This window comes from Petromyzon marinus, chromosome 28, assembly GCF_048934315.1.
Source record: "Petromyzon marinus isolate PM22_M1 ecotype Great Lakes invasive population chromosome 28, UKy_Petmar_22M1.pri1.0, whole genome shotgun sequence".
Taxonomy (NCBI): Eukaryota; Metazoa; Chordata; class Hyperoartia; order Petromyzontiformes; family Petromyzontidae; genus Petromyzon; species Petromyzon marinus.
The window spans coordinates 3,068,452-3,083,372 of NC_133694.1; the positions used below are offsets into that span (position 1 = coordinate 3,068,452).

At 51.7% G+C, this 14,921-nt stretch overlaps 1 protein-coding gene across 2 annotated transcripts; it reads left to right on the forward strand.

The window, feature by feature from the left end:
* The first annotated feature begins 465 nt into the window (after positions 1–465).
* LOC116946905 (uncharacterized) lies at positions 466–14,874 on the forward strand. 2 transcript variants are annotated; one of them, XM_076070258.1, is made up of 21 exons: positions 466–676; positions 1,586–1,662; positions 2,222–2,337; positions 2,871–2,912; positions 3,297–3,464; positions 4,065–4,164; positions 4,564–4,766; positions 5,300–5,453; positions 7,840–8,051; positions 8,561–8,675; positions 9,020–9,210; positions 9,710–9,812; positions 10,074–10,243; positions 10,624–10,715; positions 10,971–11,098; positions 11,413–11,489; positions 12,002–12,114; positions 12,529–12,673; positions 12,984–13,080; positions 13,513–13,623; positions 14,644–14,874. In XM_076070258.1, exons 1-21 carry the CDS (start codon positions 567–569, stop codon positions 14,772–14,774), a joined length of 2,655 nt encoding a protein of 884 aa, XP_075926373.1. In that variant the 5' UTR covers positions 466–566; the 3' UTR covers positions 14,775–14,874. The 2 variants fall into 2 exon arrangements, with proteins under 2 accessions (XP_075926373.1, XP_032818054.2); XM_032962163.2 differs by having other exon boundaries at positions 5,300–5,435.
* Positions 14,875–14,921: the final 47 nt, after the last annotated feature.

The following is a 14,921-nucleotide window of genomic DNA, read 5'->3' on the forward strand; positions in this document are numbered from 1 at the left end:
ATGACAAACACCGCGAGAATTTCACATAAAAAAATATGAACGCATCTCAATTGCTCATTACAATTAGCGATCGTTGCAAACCACAGCACCTACTTTACAATGAGCTCGTTATTAATGAATCGATTAATCTGTAGATGGACACGCCTCTGCGCTGGAAAACGCGTGAGCGGGCGTTTGTGCCATCCGTCGATTCTACGACTCATTATGCTCGGAAAAATCTGACGCAGAATACAAATTTGTAAATCCGAACGAGACAAAGTCGATCCATTGGTTGTGGTGCAGGTGAACGCGCAGGTGATTGCGTGTCATTCGCGCAGGTGATTGCGTGTGATTCGCGCAGGTGACTGCGTGTGATTCGCGCAGCCGCCCGCACGCGTTGCTGCTCAGGAGGTAATCAGCTCATCGCGCGTTTGCTGGCGTGGGATGGCTTCGCCCCCTCTCTCTACTTAAAGCTGGCCACGGCCACTGTGGGGCTTGTAACGCCTGCGCTCCCGACTGTGGGAATGCGGAATTAGTCGTTGTCCTTTGCCCGATCTCCGTTTGTCGCTCTCGGTTCCCTCGATTTTATGTTTTTGTGCAAGAGCAACTGGAGCAGGGCAGGGAGGCGAATCTGCTTTTGGAACTCTCGTAGCATGGCGAGGACCGTGATTCATGCTGCTGCGCTTGCGTTGTGCAGGTAATTGTTGGTGCTGGGTTTGAGCCGCAAGGGGAGGGCTATGCCCAGAAATGTATCCTGGGCTCGGTCACATCCCTCCTCGCTGTATTTGGGCATTTTATTTTAAACCTTGGATTGTAGAGGTAGTGTATGCATCGGTGTAGGATGGCTCTGGCTGGACGGGACTGTAATCTAGTGGTATTGCTTTGCGCAGATTTTTTTTCCTCCCACCCCACCCACTAACAGCCAAGGTGCCAACTTTCTGATAAATGTCGATTTTTTTTTTGGGGGGGGGGGGGGGACTTAAGCCGCGTATTTGCGTTCGTTACTTTATTATGAACAGATTGTCTAGAATAGTATTATGGTTTGCCTAACAACCTGGCACGTATATGTTCACTTGGTGTAACCCCCCCCCCCCACCCTCTCGGCGATACATGAGTGCCTCTGCTGTACAGCTTCTCGATATGGGGGGGGGGGGGTGGTGCTTTTTGTTTGAACTGCCACTAAGCAAGTCGAGTGGTAACAGTTGACTTCACGGCAAGTGCTGGCGTCTTGGTGGACATGCTCAATACGTGACCCTAAAACCAGTCGGATCGTGCGTCTTGTAACCGGGTCTCCATCCCTTGCCTTGTGTGCGTCACCATGTGGTGGTCCACGTCTGTGCCACCCATGTGGAGGAGAGGTAATATGCTAGAGAACTGTTCACGTGACCTGTCTGGCATGAGCTGGTACGTGACCGCGCGTGTTACGCATCCGACTACTAGGGCGACAAAGGCGGCCGGGGCGTGGTGCTGGCCACCCACTCCATCGTGTACCGTGCCGGCCTTCATAGGTGCTACTCGCTAACAGCACTTGCCCCAACAGGGGGTGGGGGGGGGGGGTGGTGGAATCTGTGTCTGTGTCATGAGGGTGAACTGCCTGTGGTCGCAGCCTCGTGCTGTGGACTTGCGACGTCTCTGCAGCGGAGGGAGTCGGAAGACGCCGCTCCGAGCTGTTCAAGCGCAGCCGTGAGTAACGCCCGACTCTGGGGCAGAGGGCACCGCTGCGATCGGCGTTGTTCGCCAACTACGCCGATCGACACCCAGGCGTTTGTTGAAGTTTGCGCGAACGGCACGACGTGCAATATTTATAATTGTGCATATTCATTCAGAATTGTTGTTACATTCGGGGACTTGTAATGGTAGTATCCTTGTAGTGTCTATATAGCGGCATCCCAGTGGTTGCATGGTGCACCTAAACCGCCTGCAAACATCGTTCACGAATTTACTTTTCAAGTAACTTGACCAACATGTCTGCTTGTGTAGACTTCCCCCCCCCCCCCCCCCGCTCCCGCCAACGCCACAGCCCAGCGTGAAGTATGCTCCAACAAACCCTCGCACCTTGTGCGGCGAGCATCCATCCAGTCCGTACGTCCATCCAGCAACGGATTAACAGTGGGGCTGTGCAGGCTGTGCCCTCCGCCACCCGGCACGCTGGCGGTGGCTGCTACTGCTGTTGCTGTGCCCACCGAATCGGGCCGTGCGTTTTTTTAATTTTATTTTTATTTTTTATTTTTTGTGGTTCTAGCTCCGCGCTGGGATCGCTCCGGCGCCTTTGACTCCGGCGCATTGTACCCAGACTCCCTCCTCTACTCGTACGGCGTGGGTCTCACCACTGTCGATTGCGGCAACGCCTCCATGACGGTGACTTCTTATTCGTCTTGAGTGGCACTTGGCAGCCGATTTGCTGAACTCCGTCTAATGCAGTAGCTCTTGCTGTAACTTATTAAAAGATGATCCAAAGTAACTGACTTGAACTGAGGTGTGATGTGTTCTCGAGCCACGCTTCCCAGCAGATTTTGCTGAATGCCCGCTCTGGAGTCGCTCCTTGCTCTGTAATGTGGAATCGGCTTAACTCTCGTGAAGATAATACCGCGGATTTATTTTTACTTTATTATAAACTTGTGGTGATTTCAACTTGTAACGCACATTGGTTCCTACTCGGATAACTCTTCGGAAGCTCTGAATCACGGACAAGCAACGAGGCGGACACGCGGTGAGGCTGCTAGCAACTGGCCAAGCTCTGCGGTCCTCCTAATTTAGCCTATGTAATGTCTACATATGGGAGGAAACTGGTCGCACTATGCGAACAACTGTGCTGTTAGCAAGTGCCCAAGGTGGTAGAATTTTAATTTTACATGAGCGCCTTTTTTCACGTGTGGTGTTTTTTTTTAAAGGTGACCGTGTCAAGGATTCTCCCACCCTTCTCTGCTAGCACGGTAACTGAGCCATCCTTGCCAATCCACTGGTTAACACATCGCACACACGTCAATGTAGAGACTGCAAACTGTGAAATTACTTCTCGGCACATCCTTTGTTCCGGCTTCTAAAAGTACCACTGTTACTGTTTTTGTATAATGGTCCCAACGCAATCGACCACATTAAATTTGTTTTAATTACAATTTGAAATGTACAGGTACTTGATGAACAATCGTACCAGCTTTGCTACAGACTCCAGAAAGCTCTGCCCCCTAAAATAAACTAAAAGGCGTTCTTTTAGGGCTCGTGTTTTTTTACATTAAGGTGATGGGCCTGGGTTCTAACCCTGCCCCTCGGGCCACGAATGATACCTCCCCAATGTCCCTTTCCCCGTGCACGCACAGCTACACGACAAGCGACCCATGTCGTGGTACCTGGACATCGACAACGGCACGGCGCAGTGGAGCGTGCCCGTGGCGTATGCGAGCCAGGCCGGCTACGTGTTCGACTCCCAGGAGCTGACCCTGACGGTGACGGCGCTGTACAATGCAAGCGGGGTGTTCTACTCCCAGGTAAGTCCACCCTTGCCCTCTCGTGACCTCTGTCTCCAGAGACACGGAGCAGGCGGTGTTCACGGCTTTTGGGGTTCGCCTGTGGACTTACGCAGTCCACTACTGCGCTCGGCCTGGGTCTGCGTAGGTCCTGGTTTTCCTGTTTGTTTAGGTTGGAATGTTGCGTGCTTTCTTAGACGCCCCCTTCCCTTCCAACTTGTGGTAAGCCCGGCTTTGTCAGGTTTTGCTGAAATATGTTCTTTTGTCGCACAACCGTCCTGCATCGAGCATGAGAATGGGTTGTGGTGGATGTGGTATTGCGTACAGTCTCCCGCACCAGTAGTCTCTGTTCATTAGATTACTTGGCTGCTATACATTTCCACGTGATAAGCGACTTCGTTGAGCTATAATTTGTGGCCAGGTCGCTTCTGAAAGTCTCTAACTTGATGGGCTTTACCTGGTAACATAAAAATTTCCCATATTTGCACTAATTATTTTTTGTCTTGTTTGCAATGTGGTGACCTGTCCCAACTGGACATCTGAAAAGTACCTTTTTATAGCTCCCTCGAATTCCTCCATCAAAAAAAAATCTGATTTTTCTGGTCGTCCCGTGGGCTGCAGTTGGACGACACTTCCCTCTACTTCCTGGACCTGCAACTGCGCTACGGCCCCAGCAACACCGTCGTCTCCTTGCTCACCCCCATGCTGTGTCTGGTGCCAAGTGAGGGGGGGGGGGGGCACACTCGCGTGCCTTTTATCACCTTCCGGGTGACGTTTCAAATGACGCGCTGCAAAAGATGCCGCGGAGATGAAAGGGTGGTGTAGTTGCGCTGCCACCCTCCATGCTGCCACTAACGCCTCAAATAAACCATCCTACGCTTAAGGACTTTAGAGACCATTGGTCGCTTCATTTTCACCCTGAGGGTAGCTCAATTGGCCATTCTCTTAATACAAAGTTGCATTGGGAGATCCAGATTGATGCTCCATCTAGAGCCACGACGCTGGAACAGTTGGCATAAAATGAAGAAACCCGAAATGGACGAAGGCCCCCCCCCAATTGACACCCCCCCCCCCCCCCCCCCACCCTTGCGTGTCGCTCGTGCTATCGCTACCTGTCCAGGCTACCTGCAGTGCAACGACACGAGCCTGGTGGTGACGGTGCCGCCGCTGCCCGGCCCCCTGGATGCGGTGAAGGTGGGCACCACCCCTGTGTACCCGGGCCCGTCCTCCGTGCCGGGGGTCGAGGTGCGGCTGGAGAACAGCGGCGGCCTCTGGGGGTTCGTGCTCTCGCTGCGTCGCACGTCGCCGCTCGTCAGCGTGGAGGTGAGGGAGGAGGTGCAGGAGCGGTGGGCTCTTGTGTGGGGGGATAAGGGGGGGTGGTGGGGACTGGACTCATGCGTGGTAGTGGTTGGTACACCAAGCTGCCTGCGGTTTCATTCCCAGCCATGGCTAATATTACCTGGCGAGTATCTGAACTGGTCCTGGGCCATTGACGTAGCGTTCGCCCTACACTTTAAATGAAATCCCTGATGTAAATGTGTTTTCAAATAAGCGCTGCACCATGGAGGTGGGACGGCTTGGTCAACTGAGCTAGCCAACCTCGGTCTCAATGCGCTTGCCAACAGTCGATGCTCTCGCAGTCTCAAACGCAGCAGGGGAAGTGCCCCTCCCATTGTGGGTATGCGCGACTGTCTGTCTGTGGGGCGCTGGGCTTGTCATATGTACGTCTGACGTTCTTTTGCACCGTACGTAGTCAACCGTTCTAATCGGCGGCGCCGTTGCCTGGTCTCTCCATTCCCTCCCTGCTGCCCGTTGGTTGCTTCACCCCCCCCCCCCCCCACCGATCGCTTGTCCAGCTGTGCCCCATGGGCCAGTGGAGCGGGGTGCGTCACTTCGCCAACATGTCCCTGACGTTCACGCACTCCTCTCGGTCGCTCGCCTTCCCGCTGCGGCTGCCCTGTCCGTGCGTCGCGCTGCAGGACGACGTCGGCGGTGAGTGTGAACCGACCGGTGAGCATCGCTGAGCAGCGTCTTGAGGGATTTGTGTGCAGCCAGGGGTATGTTGGGCACTCAAGGCCCCGGGTGTAGATGGTTTCCCTACGTAGTGTCCCTACTCGTGTTTTTTTTTTTAGTGCCTAGTGCGTGGCAGTTTGTTTGTCGTGATTTAAATAAAAAAACCCTGTTGGTGGTGGTTGCGTGACGGACAAAATCTTAAATTATAAACCCATTAGATTTGAAGTTTTCGTGACTGCAGGAATTACTCGCTTTTTGGTTCTTTCGGTAAAGTTGCGTAGAAAGAAAGTTAATTAATGTCTCTCAAATTTAGCAGTTTTTTTTAAAAACGTAATCAACCAGGTTAAGGTGTTTGACTGTAGTGTTGGCCAACTATTGGATTGTATTTGTAAGTTCACTACTGTTTGTGTTCTACCCAATGACGATTGCTTCTTGAAATCGAAACGTCGCATTCTATTTATTTTCTTTTTACGTGACTTTACCGAAAGAACCAAAGAATAAATCAATTGTTTACCTAGACTGCTGTGGACAGTAAATTACGCTTCGCTGCTTTGCTTGGAAACTTTATGATTTACGGGATGTTGTTGGTGCTGCACGGAAAAGTCTAGTTTCTGTGGTGATTATAATTGTTCCTTCTCGAGTGATCCTTTTTCAAACAACTTTACGTATTTGTTTTCACTTCGTGTAAACTCTGGACATAACCGCTTGCCTGACTCCAAGGGTTGTTGATGGATGTCATGCCTTGAGTCTCCCGTGAGGTTGGGTTTGATTATTCCACTACACCGACGGTGTCCATTTTTTAAATATTTTGTCTCGTGAAAGTTGGAACTTGTACTAGACCTCCCTAAAGGTCAACTCAACCCTAAATTGGTACCTCCTGATGCCTTGTTTGAGAAACTTGTGTAACGACCGAATTGTGAGGCACTCGCTCGCCCCGAGCCAATGTGCAGCCAAACTGTAATTGAAAAAGTAGGCCAAGGCCTCGTATTCGTAAAAAGAAGCCTCTACGATGATTGGTCGGGAGGACAGGTTTTGAAGCAATTGGAATAAAATGTTTAAACGGGTGGGGGGAGGGGGGGGGGAAACGGTGGGAGCAAACAGGAGGACATCTCCACATCTGTCTGTCTGATGAAGCTAGTTGTAATTACTGGCGAAACGTCTTACTCGGGTTCTAAATGTTGTGGCTTGCCCCTCTCCGGCACATTATGCTGTACTCTTTGGTTTTATTCGGTAAACTCGCGTAGATAAAATAAAACAGAACTAAATAAAATAATTAAATCGCGACGTTTCGGAGGCAACACAAGCTTCCGTCTTCAGGTGGAAAAGTCAACGCAGAATATGTTAGGAGCACAGTTCAGAGACGACCTTTGATTATATACAGGTTAAGGGGGGGTGGGAGGGCTGGTCTAAGCAGCCCTCCCAACCACGCCCCCTTACTAACTCCTCCCCCCTCCTTTAACCTGTATATAATCAAGGTCGTCTCTGAACTGTGCTCCCAACACAGATTCTGCGTTGACTTTTCCACCTGAAGACGGAAGCTTGTGTTGCCTCAAACGTCGTGATTTAATTTTGTTTTTTTATCTATGTGACTTTACCGAATAAAACCAAATAGTATGAATTCTTGCAGTCACGAAAGCTTCAAATCTAGAACATTGTGCTGTGTACTAGTGAAGAGGAGACTTGAACTAGTCAAGAAGGGTATTTATTCTCGATGCCAACTCGCACCACACCTCCACTTGCCATCCAAAGCCAACCCTCCAACTCCGTTCCATTGAATAGCGCCCCTTCCCACCAATCACCACCTCGGGTTTTCCTGCTCTGTAATAATTATTCCCGATCCGATCAGTGTCCTCCACTCGTCGGACCGTCATGCACGACGGTGACCCCTGACCCTTAACCCGTGTTCGTGTGGCATGGTTGTCCCGAACATCCTCTACGCTAGCTACGAATTGGCATGTTCTGTTTACGTAACCGAACCTTACCAATTGGCATGTCGGGTGTTGGCTGGTTTAACGACTCGTATGGTTACGCGATCTAACAAAAACACACATGGTATTATGGAAGCCATGGAACACGCAGGTGAGGTTTGGGGGAGACGGACGGGGGGAACTAGCTGTGATTTATAAAAAAAACTGCGAGGGAAAGTTTGAGGAAAGGAGGGCTCTAAGGATTAGAAGGGGGAAGAGCAAAGCCTCGTGCTGTGTCCAAAGTAAAGAGGCTCCCTAGTACGTTGAAGTCGTCCATCCGTGTCATTTACAATTGCGCGGTTCTGTCCGTGCCTCGCATTGTCTTGCTGGCCTTGACGAGAGTGGCATCCCCTTAACCAAGCACTACCTCCAACAAATCTCCTGGGGTGTACGGTGTGACCTTTCCGTGCGCGCAGCCGTCTGCAACGGCAGCGTCTTGCTCGCCATATTCGGGCCCCTGTACGGCCCCCCGCCGACCATCGCGGTGCTGACCGTCGGGACCGTGTCCCTGCTGGCCGGCACCACCCTGGACCCCGCTCTCTACGGCTACAGCGTGACCCAGATGTCCAACGGGTCCTCCTACCTCACCATAACCGCCGACCGCACCGCACCCGGCGTCCTCGTCCAGGTTCGTAGCACGGAAAGTGCCCGCACATGGCACGCTGGCAGCAGTCCGCCGCCTGCCGGTATCTGCACTTTGCTGGCGTGGTGGTGGTGGTGGTGGCAACCTCTGCAGGTATGGTGTTATGTGATGGGGTGGAGGGGGGCCTTTTTAAAGTGCATATCCGTGCCCTCCTGCCCTCGCCTGGTTTATGTGGTGGCGTAGTGATTGGTGCACTACACCTACAACAACGGCAGCCTGGCCCCACTGCTGTTTACTGGTGGTGACGATCTAACTTGTTTCTACCTCTCCCCAAGGCATATCTGCTTTGCTAAAAACAAAATTTGGTACAGGCGTGAAATCTCGTCCTTGGGCATGTAGTGAATTGCATCACCGTCTTGTGCCATGTCGGCCTTCACATTGCCCCCAATTTCCTGTCTCGGCTGAGGAAGCCTTTTTGCATGCAATCGCATCCGCTTTAACGTTTTATCTACGTGCGTTTATAACATCTTGCGTGTGATGTCCGGCAATGGCAGTCTCAGGAACCCGGCCGCCGCCTCTACTCGGCGCTGTTCCACGCCGTGGTCATTGACGGCTTGGGAATCCGTCACGACTACACCGTGGAGACATCCTGCCACATGCCCTACACGCGTGAGTCTCGTCTCGTGTGTGTGTGTGTGCGCACGGTGTCCAACTACTCTTTCGAGCTGCACCATCCCCGCATCTCGCAGTTGGCGATGTAATGGTATGAAAAGTTCAGCAGCTTTCGTACACTGGTGTACGTGTGGGGATAAACTCTCCAATCTGCACAGTTCGTCTTTTAAGGCTTGGAATTTCTCTCTCTCGGTTGGAGTTTCTGGTTGTACCTCGTGGTGTTAAGTGCCATGTCGTCTGACGTTTTTAGTACAGGGAAGGCTTTGCAGTTTGACAATTGGCTTGGACGAGCAGTATCACACTGACGACACGACCGTGTGTGTACGTGTCGCGTGCATCAGCATCCGGCGTGGTGTCGTGCGGGCCGTCGTGGTTCGCCGTCACGCTGCAGCTTGCTGAGGTGCGAGACTTCACGCTGTTCGTGTCGGAAGTTCGCGTGTCGGACCTGCTCGACCAGGGCTACAGCCTGACCAACTCCACCTCGGAGCTGCGCCTGCAGGTGGACTTCACGGCGCTCTACGTGGTGGTCAAGGTGACTTCTGACATGACCCATCCCCGCCACCTTCATTGACATGTGCCCACATGGCATCTCCTATAACGGAAGCGGTCAAACGCTTGATCGGCACTCATCCGCCGGCAGTCAATTGCCATCTACTTTTCTGTTGCTACTGCCTACCATGGCCACTATTCTCTCTCACTTCGCTTTTAAGTCTCTGCTCTGAGTTTGTCTACCAGGCTGGCCGTTGTCGTCTATTCTTTATTCACGCACGACAGTTAAAAACACGACCTTTAAAACTTCACTCGTGCAGAGCAACTTTTTTCTTTTGGTCCAATTTTCTTTTAAAATGGATTTTCTTAACCTTGTTGACCTGAACTTTTTGATCTGTTAACTATATTTGCTTCGTCCAAACTTGGCAAAACCTTGCAGCACCACCTGTAGCAACTCCTCCACGCTTAACCATGCAAAATCTAAACCCTTAACTTTTAGTTGTTTAACAAGTCCATTAATCATCCTGGAATTGGCATCACAGACTCTGCCAGACGGCTCGACGGAGAGGTCGCTACTGCTCACGCTGAGCAACTCCCTTGGAGCCGTGGAGGAGTACACCCTGGTGTGCACCACCAACACCGCAGGCAAGTCGCGTCCAGCGTTCCCCAGAGAAAGCGCTGTCTGCGTGCGCCGAATTGCAGAATGATTTGAAGCTCTGCCCTCCACTTTTGGAACTTGTGAGACGTCCTCTTGTGGACAGCAGTGGAAAGAAAGCTCTGCTCGTTTTTACTGAACCAGTTGGGTCAAGACCGAGTCAATCGAAACGTAAAGATTTCGGCTCGCGTGTGCGATTTCTCATCCTGGACCCCCACTGCCTCCTGCTTCTGTGGTCTCCGTGGTGGCAGAGTGCTCTACGGACGGGCAGATGACGTTCGAGGTCTACGCGAGCAGCACGCGGCCCCCGCTGGAGCTGGCCACCGTGCACGTGCGTGACCCCTCCTGCCTGCCCGTCGTGGTGACCGCAGAGAAGGCCGTGTTCGTCGTCCCCCTGGACGCGTGCGGCACCACTCAGCAGGTGGGGGCGCGCGGTGTCTGTTTAACACTTTCTGTGCTTTGTAACTGGTGCACTCTTTGACGGATATTGGTAGGAGTGGCAGTCTTTCTCGTACTAACGGCTGTCGTACTAGACTTCGTAGCTAAATTATGGAACCGTATGATGCAGTTGGGTGTAGTTTTATTTTTGCAAACTGCTCTGAACATTGGCTCGCCATTCACTCCCCCTTGTGGTTATGAGGTGGCAGCTACAGATGCCATTTTACCAGGTGAGCTTGTTTAACCACTCCATGTGACATTTGGATGACGCAAGTCGTCGTAACCCGTACATGCAGGGCGCTTAACTGCAAGAAGCCGTACAGCAAGTGTGTTTTACAGGGCAGTGCACATGCGGTTTTCCAGATGGTGGACGGCAAGCTGGTGTACGAGAACGAGGCCGTGTCTCTGATGCGCGACTCCATCCACGTGATCATCTCCCGCAGCAGCGAGTACAGGTGCCCGCCGCACGCTGCTAGAAACCACGTGGTGGCAGCTCTACCCACGACGGAGGCTGTGAGCTGCACTGATGGTGGCGGAAATGCAACTGGACAAACACCAATGCCTGTCTGCACATTTGAAAAATGTTTATTTATTGAACCATTTTGGCAGACGGCTACGCGTGTGATTGCCCCCTCGTAAACGCGTCCACGCGAGACTTGGATAAATAATCTGCGTCAAACCAAACTTTGCCACATTCTGCTCCCTGCCAGAATGAAGATCACCTGCGAGTTCTCCGGGGACGACTTGCTGATGCTGGGCGTGACCGTTCCCACGCTGTCTCCACCCAGCCCTGCGAACGGCACCGGGCCCCTGGTTATCGAGCTCACCATGTTCCCTGGTGAGCGCTCACTCCACGTTCGTTCGATGGCATCTTTCCCCCCCCCATCTACAGCAGGGCCTAGGCAGTAATGAGGTATGTATCGGAGTGACCACTATGGTCACGGCCTTTGTTTACTGTGCACCATTCCATAGAACAGTCTAGGTACATGGGCAGCTTGTGCTGACGGATTATTTGAAATCTTGAAAAAAAATGTGCAGCTTTTTCCTAACCAATTTTCAGGCATCGGTTCGAGCAACTACCATAACGTTTTGACATTGCTGCTTGGTTGGGCAAATTCGATGCGGTTTTTAACGTTTCCTTTCCCCACCCAGATGTTGACTACGTCGCACCCTATGTCGCCGCCGACTACCCGCTTGTGCGCTTCCTCAGGGAGCCGCTGTTCGTCCAGGTAATGACCCCCGCCTAAAGATCTTAATCGTAATGCCTTGCATGGAACCAAGGATGCTTCTTACATCAGTTAATACTGCGTTGTAGGATAATATATTGCCACTCGTGTGAACAATGCAATCTGCCCTATTGATCCATTTTATGGTCTCTTAACATTTGTTTTCGCCTGGCACCGAGTCGCATGACCCCATCCAGTGAGCAGTGCTGTTGGAATGGGCAGGACTTCTTTTTTTTTAAACCCTTTAAGCTATGGGCATTTATTTACAACAGTCCCTTTATATCCTGCATGCAGTTGAAGTATAGCTTAGTCTGAAATGTGTTTTTTGAAAGTGATTAACACGTTCCCAAATGTAATTGAGTTTATGGCATAACTGGTGACCTGCCTTGGCCCCATGAGCGCTCTACACACGGACCCACAAGGCCACCATCTCAACGATGGCTGCAGGAGTCTTGGCCCCTCTTGACCCGCAATGCAACCGTCTCCACCCGGACTGTGGACCTGGCCGCGTGCAGGTGCAGCTCCTGGCGCACCCCGACCCCGTGCTGGAGCTGCGTCTCGCCGACTGCTGGGCCACGTCTCAACCCGACCCCAACTCCCTGCCCCAGTGGGACCTCCTCGTGTCCGGGTGCGCCCCCTTGTGAACGCTGGCGGCTACTGCTGCTGTGCGGCTTGCCACGTGTGCTATTGCTGCGCTCGTCCACAATGCGTAGAGTATCTCTAGCATGCGCCTGTTGCTGCTGTAAAATCTAATGCGGAATGTGTCGCGCCATCTGTACCTGGTCCTGGGCCCTCTGCTTTTACCATATGCACTAACCAGTGTGAAATGTGCAAGGAAGCATTCAATGTCCAACAGGAGGGTGTAATCTGGCAGTGGCTTAAACGACTGCGTGGCATATTGGTGCGTATAGACGCTCGAAATGTATTCTATTCGAGAGCATCGTGCTCGCAATACATCCATCGCGTCTTGGTCCCTGTTTTTTCAATGTCCCACGCGTGTCGCTCACTCTGGCTGAGTGCCTCTCCTCTGGCTGCTGGGTAGGTGCCCGTTCTCCGGCGACAACTACCTGAGCACCATCCACACCGTGAGCCCCGCCTCTGTGCCACTGCACCTGAGGTTCAAGCGCTTCGAGGTGAAGACGTTCGTGTTCGCTGACCCAGCGCCACTCGGAGCCCTTCGCGATACGGTACGGCCCTTGATGCACGCCACTCCTAATGGTAGTACCCTCCTAACGGGATTAGGGGGGGGGGGGGGGGCACCAATACTCGCAAAGACTATCCAATATAAATAAACTTTAACATGGAGTTGTAGTTTTTATGGGACTTGCCCGACAGAACTTATCACACTGAAGGGTCGCCCCGTATCTATACCCAAGTTGGCACGAGGACCTTTCCGAATTTTAACTCCCTTTTTTAGGAACGGCAGTGTTGACTTGCATACTGCCAACCAACTTTAGTCCTGCATGTGCATCGTTTATCCTCATTGTCGCTCCTCAGCTCTACTTCCACTGCAGTGCCACGGTGTGCGACTCCAACTCGGCCGATTTGCCGCAGTGCGGACCTAGCAGCTGCTCCCCGTCGACGCGACGTGCCCGTAAGTTACCCTCGGCCATGAAAACTATGCTTTTCCAATTCGCCGTACGTAGCCAACCGTGCTAATCGGTTTTGGGAAAAGGTCGACAAAGTAAATGCGAAGCAATTCTATTTGGGGGCGCTGTGGGACGTCTACAACCAGTTTTGAAATACTGAACCCAAAAGGATCTGGGACATTTGACCTTGAGCCACAAGTGTTTTTTGGCGTATGGTAAATTATCATTACGCATATATTTTAAAAGATGTGCACGTTTTGCACCCATGTAGCTTAAAAGTGTGGCCGAATTTCCTGCTGCAAATAACTCTTGCTGTACACGATTGACCTGTGCAAATTATTGAGACCCCAGGGCGTCTCTTACCTGAATTCAATGTATTATTTACACCAAAAATGAACATTCGATTAACTTTGTTTTTTTACACCGTGGCTTTTTAGGCAGAGACATCGACCAGGCTGTTGAAAACGGAATGACCCACGTTGTCAGCCTGGCTGGACCGATCGTTTTCACCACCGATGCCTCTAAATCGCGTCCATCAGTCTCTGCAGGTGCGTGTCTCGCCCATCTTGGTAAGGGCACGGACTATGTTTACTATAAATGGAAAGGTTTTATTAAAAAAACCGCGGAAATTAGATTCCATTTCCAGTCTCCTTTTCAAACGTTTACACGAATTTGGCACGGTTTGTTCCATCATTGCATGCCCACTCACTTCAGCTCCAGCACTTCTGAACCCTCTCTCCCATTGTGGCATTCTCCTTATTCCTTAATTTTCCCAGGCCCTTTTCTCCCAGGTATGTTATCTATAGGCAGAGGTTGCCCTTATTGTGCAAATAAAAGGCTTTGGGTTTTAAGCTGTTCAATTGACATGTCACAAAATGAACCTTGTGACGGGACCCCAGGGTCCCATCAGCCCCCGGCTCTTGCACAAACTGCGTTGCGACGGCTTGTGTCTGAAGGCGACTGATACGGCAGTCTATTCCTTTGACCAGCTCCACACTGCGGCAATCCGTTTTTGTCTATGGCAATTTTGGCAACGACGGGTGCTTGGTGAAGAAAGGATTGATTTCTGGTGGGTCGCGGCGTTTGTGTGCAGTAGGACGGAGTCGCCTAAAAATGTAATTACGATTTTTAACTTCCGTTTATTTGACCCTGGGGTCCCACCATAAGGTTCAAATGTAGCCATTTACTCTAAATTGCCTTCTGCATGAATACACGCATCTTCTCCCCCACCTTGGGCACACATTCTATGCTTGTTTGCATGGCAATGTTTAAAGTTTGACCTTCAATTTGGAACGCTTGTAAAATTTGGACTGCTGCCACAGATGCTGTGTAATTAGGATATTACCCCCTCCGTATTTGGTGCGCCTGCTAATTTTGAAGCTGGCTTTTGCTACAGGTGGCAAACGCCCTACCACGAAGTCATGCCACTGCAGTGATCTGCACGCAAGGGTGTAATTCCTCAGTCTCGTTAAGATCGCTGGGAGATCAGGTATTAGGCATGGGGGATTCGTAACCATGCGAGGTTGTACTAAATTTGTACCTGGTGCATTTTTTTGCCACCCCAACAGGTGGCGTGTGGGTCCCGGGGCTCTTGGCTGCCGCCTGCTCCGTCCTCGCCGTCTCTATCGCCGTCGCGTTGGTGGCCAAGCTGCTGTGCCGTGGCCGCCAGGGCACGTGGAGGGAGGCCATGTGCGGCTGAACACGATGATCGTAGGCACCGCTGTGCGGTGTCTGCTGCTATGCTTGGCAAAAAAAATCCCTTGTGCGTTGCATGTTAAATAAATTCTGAGTGACAACAATCTGGTTTTGTTTTAAACACAAAGTGGTGCTGCTAACATGCCATGCA

What these genes read in the sequence shown, in the direction of transcription:
- LOC116946905 (XM_076070258.1), top strand. Translation starts at nt 567, where the DNA reads ATGTTTTTGTGCAAGAGCAACTGGAGCAGGGCAGGGAGGCGAATCTGC. An exon ending in CGAGCTGTTCAAGCGCAGCC is followed by an intron (nt 1,663 to 2,221) that starts GTGAGTAACGCC and finishes TTGTGGTTCTAG; the next exon opens with CTCCGCGCTGGGATCGCTCC. An exon ending in CGCCGCTCGTCAGCGTGGAG is followed by an intron (nt 4,767 to 5,299) that starts GTGAGGGAGGAG and finishes TCGCTTGTCCAG; the next exon opens with CTGTGCCCCATGGGCCAGTG.